The sequence below is a fragment of the Leptidea sinapis genome, chromosome 6 (assembly GCF_905404315.1).
Source record: "Leptidea sinapis chromosome 6, ilLepSina1.1, whole genome shotgun sequence".
Taxonomy (NCBI): Eukaryota; Metazoa; Arthropoda; class Insecta; order Lepidoptera; family Pieridae; genus Leptidea; species Leptidea sinapis.
The window spans coordinates 7,404,942-7,417,137 of NC_066270.1; the positions used below are offsets into that span (position 1 = coordinate 7,404,942).

A 12,196-nucleotide genomic window follows, 5' to 3' on the forward strand; every position below is an offset into this window, starting at 1 on the left:
CGTATCAAACGTTCCTGGGGGGGTATATCTCTCTGGGGAATTTTTTTTGAAGGAAGTTATGTAGTAGTACACAGGTCATTGTTATTTCTGATACAGTAATGGGGTCTAAATAAATTGGACGACGGTAAATACGAAACACTGAAGCTAAAACTCCAAATGTGTTTTCGACTACTACCCGAGCTCTAGATAAACATTGATTGAATATTCTTTTTGGTGAACCGATGTTATGCTGTCCTGGGTAGGGTTTCATAACATGCATGCTCAATGCAAAGTAAGTAATGCAAAAAAGCACCATCTCCTATGAAAACATATGGAACGTTAACGTCCGATCCACGAAGGATATTCAATTTCATTTTTACAGATTTTTTTCCACAGTAATGAATTATTAAAGACGCCACCATCGCTAATCCTCCCTTGGGATCCTATGTCAACAAATATAAATTTGTAGTGGGCATCAACTAATGCCAATAGAACAATGCTGAACGTTTTCTTATAATTTAAATATTCAGTTCCGCTATGAGGTGGACTTTCTATATTAATATGCTTGCCGTCTATGGAACCAAGACAGTGTGGAAATTTTCTTCTAAGCCCTCTTTCTATATTCATCCAAGCATCAGCCGTTGATGGCATCTGAAAACAATCAAAATGAAGTAAATGAAAATTAATTATTTATTTCAGAGTGCATTGCCAGAAGAAAATGAAACTGCAGCTATAGAGGACGTAGAAGTTGTTGAAAATAGAGATTTAGAACAGCCTCTCCCTACACCAAAACCAGTGCGCCGTCGTCCAGCTACCGACACAGCGGAACGGCAAATGTCGTTTGCATTTGGACAGTTGACCAATATTTTAAGCAAAAGACAGAGGGAATATCCACCACCACCACCAAAAGAAGACGACGACTGCGAACTTTATGGAAAATTACTAGCGAAAAAACTGCGTGAACTTTCACCGGATGAGAGGAAACTATTTATGTATAATATAGACACATTGTTTATAAATAGAATTAAAGACAGGGTCTTTAAGCGACAAACCCCATCTCCCCAATCAGCCCCTTATCAGGCATATTCTGTGCCATTACCAAAAACTTCACCAATTCCAATACGACCATCAACTTCCCAAACATCATATTCCGAACCTTTGCCAAATAATTCACCATCGGCTCCATATCGACCGTCATCTTCCGAAACCTCGTATTCTGAACCTTTGCCAAATACTTTAGTTTTAGGTTCAAACCAGCTATCAACCGCCCAAACGTCACAGTATTTACCATTGGTAATCAATTCACCCCAACCATTCACTTCTTAAAATCACGTTTATTTCAACCAATCGGGCTCATCAAATTCTACTCCTACCATTCAAATAATATCCAATGAGTTGATTTCCCAAAGAACAGAAACAAACCGTGTAAATGAACCTTTAATTAAAGCTTATGAAGACTTTGATCGTGAAAATTGAGATAGATTAATCGGCTTAATTTTTCATGAATTAATTTTTTATTTCAAATTATTGATAATAAAAATAAAAATTTATAAACAACAACTCACCTTTATTTCATTTCTTAGAACATCATTAATTGCTTTGCAGACTTCAGGTATAATTTTTGATATTGCTTGGGGAGACACTTTGAATAAATAGTGTAAACTTTTGTAAGTGTCACCACTTGCGATAAACCTTAGTGTTATTGCTAGACGATATTTCGCTGGTATAGCTTCCCTGAAGTCCGTATCTTGTTTCGAAATTTTGTCTAGCAAATACTCAAAATCTGTGAAACTCATGCGGCAGAAGTTATGAAACTCCCCTGATGGTTCGTAAAGAAGCTCATTAAATTTTTTTTCTATAAATTGTCTGAAACGAATAAAAATTTTTAAGTAAAATTAAATAACACGGCAAATTAAAGCCCAAATAATAGGTATAAAGCAGTACCTTGTACGATTTCTATGTATTTTAATCATCCACAATCGTCTTTGCTTTCTTCTTTTTTTTCTTTTTTCTCTCTCTTGCTTTAATTTAAAATAAAAATATGTCAACCCGAAAGTAATAGCTGCCACAAGCTCGTCGTCCGCCATGTTTGCCGATTCGCAATGTTATGAACGTTCGCCAAGCATGTGGATGGCTGTTTGTGTTGGGTGATTGTGGTTGGTGTTTGGGACTTTGTTTGCTGTTTGCGGTGTTTGTGACAAACAACCAGCGTGTGGATCCGGCGTAAGAGGCAATTGTCAATTGTTTGTAATGCACCAGTAGTCGGTGATCACTTTTTTGATCGTGTGCCTAGTACTTACATCCTCTTTGTTTGATCGGGCTGACTGGTTCCTGATCTGACTTCTGACTCTGAGTTCTGACGGTCTTTGGTTAGATCTTGATTCTCTGATTCTCAACTTATTCTTTGTTCAATGCCCAATGGTTGTTAGCTTGTTACTTTACTGAGGGACTGATGATTAATTAAAATGGAAGTGGGTGATAAAAGTGGTCTAAGTTTAATTTTGTCTGAAACTGAATTAGTGAATATTCCGAACGAAATTGCTGAAAAAATCAATAAATACATCGATCAGGAGTTCGGAGAACATCTAACCGTCAAAGCTTTACTTGAAAGTACGAAGTGTCAATTCGGTAAGTTACCGGCCTATTTCTATTTTATATCCAATACGACTATAAAAAAGGTTTTTTATGCGTCTATGTTTCATCCAAAACAGCGATGTATGTGCCCATTCACTAACGTATCTCAAAATTTAGTCCAATAACACGCTAATCATTTATTTCGAATACAGAACAAGCTTTCAGTGGACGCACTGATTGGAATGTAGACACTCATACTTTTACTATGATATTATTTCTGATACATTAGGGTCTGCGTTTTAGAAGTTGTTTCAGGTTTGTTAGTCATGGGCAAGTTTTTTCTACATGCTATCTGTACTCTGTACAATGTTGCACAAAAGAAACAACTCATGCTTTCAATCAACAATTTTTAACATACCTAGGCATAATGTAAAGTGTTTAGAGGGTCTTAATGCCCACCATCATGGTAATTAAGCATGGAAGCAACCAAATTGTTGACCTTTGGAAAAAAAGACAATAAACAACTATCAATATTTGAATAGTTGCCATAAATACTCATTCATTTCTTTAATAACCCGTCCGTTGGGCGGCCTATGCCAGAAAGCACATGGCACCATGGCTGATCTTAAGCCGCCGCACATTACCGACTCCAAGATCAATGGCCTCGGGTTACACAATAAAATTGATTGCTTTTGAAGTGTTTTGCCTTGTTTATAAAAACAAGGTCAATTCTTTTGTTATTTAACAAGCTAGCCCTTTGTTAGATAACATAGTCAATAGATACTGCATAATTTAAACAAATTTCATTTAAAGTAGGGCTGTCATGCATATTTTATGAATTTTTTTAAATTTACCTACAGATTACAATTCGATTATTACTAATGAATATAGTAATTTTTTATAACTAAAACATACTTCAAAGTTACTAATTAGTAATAGAATAGTTACTAAAACATCATAGATAATACAAAAAAGAATTTATAAATCGACTGCTATAGATTATTTTTAAGGCTGACCACATTTTGACGGCTTGTCATATTTTACACAGATAAAGTTTTAAAATTAAATATTTTTACTTTTAAAGTCTGTTATATTACCTTTCTTGTGGTATATTGAGAACCCACATGAATACTTTTCCAAATTAGTATACCTACAATGGATGTCTATAACAACATAAATTTATATATGAATCCAGTATTCTTGGTATCCCCATAATGATAGTTTTAATTTTATGTAATCATAGTATTGTAAATGTAGTTATAAGTTTTGGTTTGTTCGAATAAATTATATAACAATAAATATAACAAAGAAATAATTCAAATTTTTTAAAGAATACTTGCCTTGTGTACAAACGATACCAAAGCCAAAAAAGTAGTTAAATTTAGTTTTGTCTGTATGTATGTCCAGGGAAAAGAAATAATCTACTGAATAGATTTAATTCAAATATTAGCAAAATCAAATTTTACAAACAACATGTAGGCTAACTCTTAACTCTAGAGTCTAGATGCAGGAATAGTAATATTGTTGCTTAATAGCATTCACACAGATGTAATCTGGGCAAGTAGTAGTATATAATATTATATATATAAAATATATATATATATATGTATATATATATGTATGTATATATATAAATATAAATAGAAACACAACAAACCTAGTAACCTCCCCTAGTTTTGAAGTTACATAAAATAGATTGATCATGCTGAGATTTTTTTTTCTATTATGGTTATGTTTTGTGAACAGTATACTGATTCTAATAATCACAATATTTGCATGATTCTGTATTGCACTGAGAGTAACTCACTGCTCTTAGTATTGCAGCACAGTTACTTAAATCAGAAAACTGTTCATGTCTATCTGTCCGTCAGTCAGTATGTCACAGCCACTTTTTCCCAAACTATAAGATCTATACCTCCTTCCAAAAATGGAAGAACAATTCGAAAAACAAACCATAAGAATAACAGAAAACGTCACAACTCAAGTCTCTGCAACTATCGACGAAAAATTAAAACCAATATTGGAAGAAAATCAAAAATTGAAAAAAGAAGTTAACCTCCTCAGAACAAAAATACAAAACTTGGACCGGGATTCTAGAAAAAACAATATAATCCTCCACGGAGTTACGGAAACTGAAAAACATCCTGTAGAACTTCTGGACCTGGTTTTAAAAGTGTTCAATGAAGCCAGCCAAAAAGGTGGTATTGATAATTGGGATAAATGGGAAATCAGCAGTGTCCGTAGACTTGGAAAACCAACTGAAAAGAAAATAAGACCTATACATATCACTGTTACCCTACAATGGCGCAAAATAGAAATGTTCAAGAACAAAAAATTTCTTCCACAAAACACCTATTTTAGCGAAGACTTCTCAAAAGAAGTCCTAAATAAAAGAAAAGAGCTAAAATGCAACAACAGGTGAAAATAAAAAATGGAAAAAAGGCCTTTATTCGATACGACAAACTTATTATAAAAGAAAAACCAATAGAAAAAAGAAAACGCTCACCATCAACGTCACCGAAAGTAAACATTCAGTCTGACGATAAACAAAGCACTGCGCCAACAAAAATAAATAAAACTAATTAAACGGAGCAAGTACACCGAGCGAGATCCAACTCGCTGAACATAACGAGAAAACAATAGCAACTAAAAGACAGAAAGAACCGGAACCCTTCTTCAAGCCGGCCGGTCACCGAGGAGAAGTACGACCAATACCCTCCAGTAAATATAATTCAAAACAACAAACCAAATACTCTACTGCCAAACCAACATCTTACCAATATAAAAAGCTCAAAACATATTAATAATGATAAACAAAGAAAGATACACACACACACATACACAAACAGAAAAACATAAACTCCCTGAAAAAGAAAACAACCTAAACATATGTACTTATAATGTAAGATCACTGGCAACAACAGAACGTCTACTTGAACTGAACCATGCGCTCGAAACAATAAATTATGATATTATTGGATTGGCCGAAATACGAAAAATGGGAAGTGAAATAGAAGAGCACCAAGAATACATTCTCTGCTACAAAGCAGAGCCTCTGCTAAAGGTCACTACGGAGTAGGATTTCTATTAAAGAGGGAATACAAACACAATATAGCCAATTTTGCCGGTATATCTGAAAGAGTAGCTCTGTTACAATTGAAATTCCAGGATCTAACAATATCACTGATACAGGCATACGCTCCAACCGACAGCTTAGATGACAAAGAAATAAATAAATTCTACTCTGACCTTTCATCAGCCCATGATCTAGCTGGTAAAATTGTACTAGTAATCGGAGATTTTAATGCCAAAATCGGAAAACCTAAAGCCCACGAGCATCCAACTATGGGAAAATATGGATATGGAAAGCGAAATTCCAGAGGAGAGAGACTACTACAATATGCATAATTTTTACGGCGTACCACAGGGCAGCGTTCTTGGCCCAACCCTATTTTTAATATATATAAATGACTTATGTGATATGAAGCTCAAGAATGCAAACATCTTCTCGTATGCCGATGACACTGCGATAGTATTCACTGGTGACTCGTGGGACAGTGTAAGGAAATATACTGAAGTGGGTTTGTGTGAAATTTACACTTGGTTAAATATGAACCTACTTACTCTAAATGCAGATAAGACCAACTACATGTGCTACAGTTTATATAACGATGCCCAAGCTGCTAGAGAATTCAAAATACAAATTCACGACTGCGTTAATATCGTACATTGTAACTGCCCAAACATTCAGAAAGTTTTTCAAACTAAATATCTCGGTATCATATTGGATCAGAGACTTTCTTGGCATCCACAAATAGACTACATAATGCAGAGGTTGAGAAAACTAACCTGGATTTTTAAATCATTAAGATACGTAGTACCGAGGCTGCCGGCTGGCCCCAAATTGGAAGACAAAGATCTCCTGAAAGAGATCTATACATCGTTGGTACAAACTGTACTAACGTATTGTATAACTGGTATGGATCTGGGGTGGGGCCACTAAAACAAAATTCCTTGAACTTGAACGAACACAACGTAATCTTATTAAAACAATGTACTTTAAAAAACGCAGATTTCCCACGGATAGCTTATATAAAGAAACTAAAATACCAACAATTAGAAAACTATATATTACAAACACTATTACAAGAAAGCATAAATCCCTCGCTTATGACCCTAAAATCCTGCAAAAAAGAAGAAAAGACATTGTGGCAGTAGTTCCTAAGTCAAACTCAACTTTTGCTGATAGACAGTTCAATAAGCGCTCTGCCAAATTATATAATTTAATAAATAAAGAATTACAGATATATTCAAAAAACGTATATGAATGTAAAAAACTTACATCTAACTGGTTAGAACCCAAATCCTATGACTGGGTAGAACAGTTGCTGAGTAGCTAGTTGTGTATGCTTCAATTATATTTATATAAATACACACACACACGCGCACACACGCACACACACACACACACACACACTTGCACACTAAACACTCATTTCCCTTCTTTCCCCTTTCTCTGATCATGTCTATTTTATATATAGTAGTAACGTAACGTATAATGGTAGAACTTTCATAAATAGTTTTAAAGTACATATTATTTCATTTGTGTAATTTGCATTGTAAAAAAAAAAAGGTCAAAATTATATTTTTATTAGTTAACTTTTACATGTATGAATAACTCTTAAGTATAATGTAATTTTGTTTGTTATAAATAAAGGTTAAAGAGCGGTGACTCCCAACACAGGCGATAAGCTTAACGGGAAACACCTGCCCCTAGTTTTTAAGTACTTTTTGTTAAAGAAATAAACAATTTATTATTTATTATTATTATTTATTTATGCAGCTGAATACAAACTAAGCATTATGAACACATATTTCAAAAATAAAGAAAGCCGCAGGTGGACTTGGATCTCACCCCATAAAAAGACAAAGAATGAAATTGATTTCATATTGAGTAACAAACCAAAATTAGTAACAAACATTGAAGTATTAAATAGAGTCAAATACCCATCAGACCACAGATTACTAAGAGCTACACTCAATATAAAAATACCTAAAAAGAGCCGAAAAATATATAAATCTCTACCTCATCCTCCAAAAACAGATAGCGAAAAATCTATGTATGTAAAAATCTCACAGAAAATATGACATCACTAAATGAAGTCGGAGACACAAAAGATGTACAACTCTATTATAACAAATTAGAAGAAATCATAACAAAAAGTCTAAAGTATAATATGAACAACAAGAAAACCCATAGAAAAAAGGAGATACTTAGTGAAGACATGTTAAAATTTATTAACCAACACACAGAAATCTGTTAAAAAAGAATAAAACCAAGGAAGATAAAAGAGAGCTCACAAAGCTATTTAAACTAACAAATAAAGCTATCAGGAAAGACTACAAAAAACACAGATTCATAATTATACAAAATAACCTTCTACAATACAGAAGCTCAAAACGAGCATACAAAGAACTCAACACAAACAAAATTTGGATTCAGAAAATGAAAACTAAAGGAGAAACAAAAAATAGATATGACATCATAATGCATGCCACAGAATTCTATACAGAACTTTATAAAGAAATACCAGAAAACCCCTCTAATGATGAACTCTCCCCTAACATTGCACAAACAGATGGAAATCAAGATGGGCTTGAAGAAATTTCGTTACATGAGATAATCAAACATACAAAGAAATTGAAACCAGAAAAAAGTCCAGGACCAGACAATATTTATAATGAGGCCTTAAAAGTAGGAGCCTTACCTATGTTGCTAACAAGCTTAGCGAAACTTTTTAATGTGGTACTTGAATGCGAAAAGGTCCCCAATCAGTGGTGCAACCCAAATATAATTTTACTGTATAAAAAAGGGAATCCATTAGACATCGGAAATTACAGACCAATAAGTTTATTAAACAGTATCTACAAGTTATTTGCATCAATCTTGAATAGCCGAATATCACCTGCAATAGATATGAATCAACCAATCGAGCAGGCGGGTTTTAGATCTGGTTTCTCTACAAATGACCATATGCATGTTTTGGAACAAGTTATTGAAAAATTTACAGAATACAACCAAATACTATACACAGCATTTATAGATTACTCAAAAGTATTTGATAGCATAACACACAACTCAATTTGGAAAGCACTAGAGAATTGCAAAATAAACCAAAAATATATACACATACTACAATACATGTACTCAAATAGCGTAAGCAGAATTAAACTAGAAACTTTTTTTTTTTATATGAGAGGGGGCAAACGGGCAAGAGGATCACGGGATGGGGAGAGGTGAGGCAACCGCCCATGGACATCCGCAACAACAGGTGTGTCAAGAAATGCGTTGCCGGCCTTTAAGGTGGGAGTATGCTTTTCTTGAAGGTCCTTAAGTCGTATCTGTTCGGGAAGACCGTTGCCGGTAGTTGATTCCACAGAGTGGCTGTGCGAGGCAAGAAATTTCGAACAAAACGCGCGGTTGTGGAATGCCAGACGTCTACGTGATGCGGATGGTACTTTGCACGTATTGTCCGGTGGTGGAATTCGGCCGCTGGAATCAACCCGAACAGCTCCTCTGAGCACTCCCCGTGATAAATGCGGTAGAAGATGCAGAGATAACCCACATCTCTACGCAATGCTAGCATTGCTCTCTAGAGAATCAAGCCGATCGGAGATGACTTGATCGTCGATGATTCGAGCCGCTCTTCGTTGTATGCGGTCAAATGGAAGAAGCTGGTACTGGGGAGCACCCGCCCAGAGGTGAGAACAGTACTCCATGTGAGGCCGAATTTGCGCCTTAAAGTTGCAGGCGGTGGCTTTTAGTGAAGTACTGTCTTGCCTTACTGAGTACACCAAGCTTTTTAGAGGCCAGTTTGGCCTTCTCTTCCAAGTGACCACGGAACTGAACGTCGCTCGATATATCGACGCCAAGAATGCCAATACAGGCTGTGGCAGTTAGAGGAGTGATCTCGAATCGAGGGATACGACAAAGGGAGACTTTTTAGTGGTGAACGCACAAACTTGTGTCTTATTGGGGTTGAATTAGACTAAATTATGTCGGCCCCATTCCGAGACTTTTCAAAGCATAGTCTCGATTTCAGACACAAGTTTGTTCCGGTTCTCGTCGACGCTATCCCGGGACATGTTGGCACGGCCGGTGTAGGAAGCATACCTTGTGCTGTCGTCTGCATAGCAATGAATATTGCTGATTTGCAGCATATCATTGATATGCAGAAGAAACAGCGTAGGGGATAGCACGCAGCCTTGCGGGACACCAGCGTTTATGGGTTTTAAGTCGGAGCATGCACCGTTGATAACAACCTTGATGCTCCGATCAGCCAAAAAGCTAGTGACCCATTTGCACAACTTCTCGGGAAGCCCATAAGATGGCAGTTTCGCTATAAGCGCTTTATGCCACACCCGATCAAAGGCCTTCGCTATGTCCAAACTCACCGCCAACGCCTCTCCCTTCGACTCAACCGCTTACTCCCATTTATGGGTGAGGTATGCAAGAACATCACCACCCTGACGGAAACCTTTTAACTTTTGGCGAATACTTTTCAATAGAAAAAGGGGTGAGACAAGGAGACCCTTTGTCACCCAAACTATTTATAGCTGTACTAAACGAAATATTTCAAAATGTAGATTGGAAGAACAAAGGCCTTTCTATAAGAAACCAGAGTCTGAATCATCTAAGATTTGCAGATGACATAATCCTTTTTGCCAAAACTGCACAGAAACTGGAGAAGATGATCCGAAAGTTAGACATAGAGAGTAGAAAGGTAGGACTGCAAATGAATACTACCAAAACCAAATTAATGACGAACGGATCTGAAACCCTATCTCTGTAGAAGGAAACAAAATAGAATATGTGAATGATTACATATATCTCGGGAAGAAAATATCATTTAACATAGTAGATAGAAGAATTCAAATCTCATGGAACAAATTTTGGTCTCAGAAAGAAATTCTAAAAGGGGAGTATGAACTGCACCTGAAAAAAACAATTATGGACACTTGTATCCTGCCAAGTCTCACATATGGATGCCAAACATGGATACTTACCAAAAAAACAAAAAACAAGATAACAACATGCCAACGCGCCATGGAAAGGAGTATCCTAAAACTAAGAAAAATTCAGAAGGTTAGAAATACAGACATCAGAAAAAAGACGAAACTGCCTGATGCCCTGGAACATGCCTTAAAACTAAAGTGGCAATGGGCTGGACATATATCTAGGTGCAGAGATGGAAGGTGGACGGAAACAGTAACGAAATGGACAGGACCACACGGCAAGCGGAAAGTGGGCAGGCCCAAGAAACGGTGGTCTCAAGACATTGTAGAAGTGGCTGGAAGAGATTGGATGTATGCTGCCCAAAATAGGAAAAAGTGGAAGAAAATGGAGGAGGCTTTCACCCAGACTTTGGGATCCATCAAAGACTAACACACAAACAAACTACCACTAACTTTTTTTAAAAATCTATTTACTAAAACGACTAACAAAAAATAACCACATGAAGTTTGTTTTAAACACCTACTTAATTGGAAAGATGGAAATAAAAAAGCTTAATTATAATTAATTATAATAAGAGTGAGATAAGTGATAACATGATATGAATTCCAATCGGAGCGATTTCCTTTATTTTTGTACAGCGAGCAGATCGAGATTCCTACATTCTTGCAAATAATTTCCAAAAGATCTCCCATGAATTAAAGTATCTCTCCACTGAGTTCATTGGTATCTACTGCCTTCGTGTTCTGTAATTTGATTGATAACATCTATAGTTCTATAACCTCCATTAGTGTTGGCGGGTTTACAAGACTTCGTGGATTGGAGAATCTAGGAGTGAGTTTATAAAATTCTAAATCAGCTGACCTGTCTATATTAAGCAAATGGCTCAAATGTTGCAGCCAACAATTTTATGGGCACAGCATTGTGGTGTTATTTAATTATAAAAAAATTAGAGGATTAAATGGTTTGAGCACTTAATCATTTGACTATTAAAAGAATGTTTACTCAGTAAGTGACAGAAAATCGTACCTCTATCATTATCATATTAAGAATATCAAGTGTAACTGCTTTTAACTTCCTCTTGTCTACAATTTCTGATAATTACTTTCCACCCTAAAAATTTCAGGTGTTAAATATAATTAATGATTTGAAAGAAAATGTCAATGTCAGTAGTTTTCTTGCCTGAGGATAGAACTATGGTTCTAAAAAACTTCCTTTGTTGGACATTTTCGCAGATTCTTGACATCTTCAAATACAAATGCATAATTCCGGGTTCTTGATTTTTTAACGAACCTTTTTTTTTTAATAATCTTAATTGTAATATTTCTTCTTTAATGCTTAATGCGCTTAATTTGGGTCACAAGGAAGGTAATCTAGGGTATCTAAATAGGTGGGCTGTAGCAAGGTATTTGTCAAAATTAGAAAAACATACTCAAACATTTTATACTCACATGAATACAAATATTAGAATAACATTTCAAACACACACATACATACAAATGGGAACGCTTATAAGAATAAAAAAGAACCAATCATACTTGAAACTAATATCACTTTATCTCTCATTTTCCATGCAATAACACAAAAATTATAACTGATAGTGTTCATTCTGCCTGGAGTGTAAACAGT

General features: G+C 35.5%; 2 protein-coding genes across 2 annotated transcripts in view; one reads left to right on the forward strand and one right to left on the reverse strand.

The window, feature by feature from the left end:
* Positions 1 to 318: 318 nt before the first annotated feature.
* Positions 319 to 2,173, reverse strand: LOC126965187 (uncharacterized). The gene is made up of 3 exons (XM_050808628.1): positions 1,924 to 2,173; positions 1,545 to 1,845; positions 319 to 630 (listed from the first exon to the last, which is right to left on the reverse strand). The coding sequence occupies exons 1-3, from the start codon at positions 2,064 to 2,066 to the stop codon at positions 319 to 321; spliced, it is 756 nt and encodes a 251-aa protein (XP_050664585.1). The 5' UTR covers positions 2,067 to 2,173.
* A 128-nt stretch (positions 2,174 to 2,301) lies between these two features.
* The window catches only part of LOC126964949 (nucleoprotein TPR-like), a 34,212-nt gene continuing 24,317 nt past the window's right edge, over positions 2,302 to 12,196 (forward strand). The window contains exon 1 of the mRNA XM_050808283.1: positions 2,302 to 2,607. Coding sequence (XP_050664240.1) covers positions 2,445 to 2,607 — 163 coding nt within the window. The 5' untranslated portion in view covers positions 2,302 to 2,444. The remainder of the gene's footprint in view (positions 2,608 to 12,196) is intronic.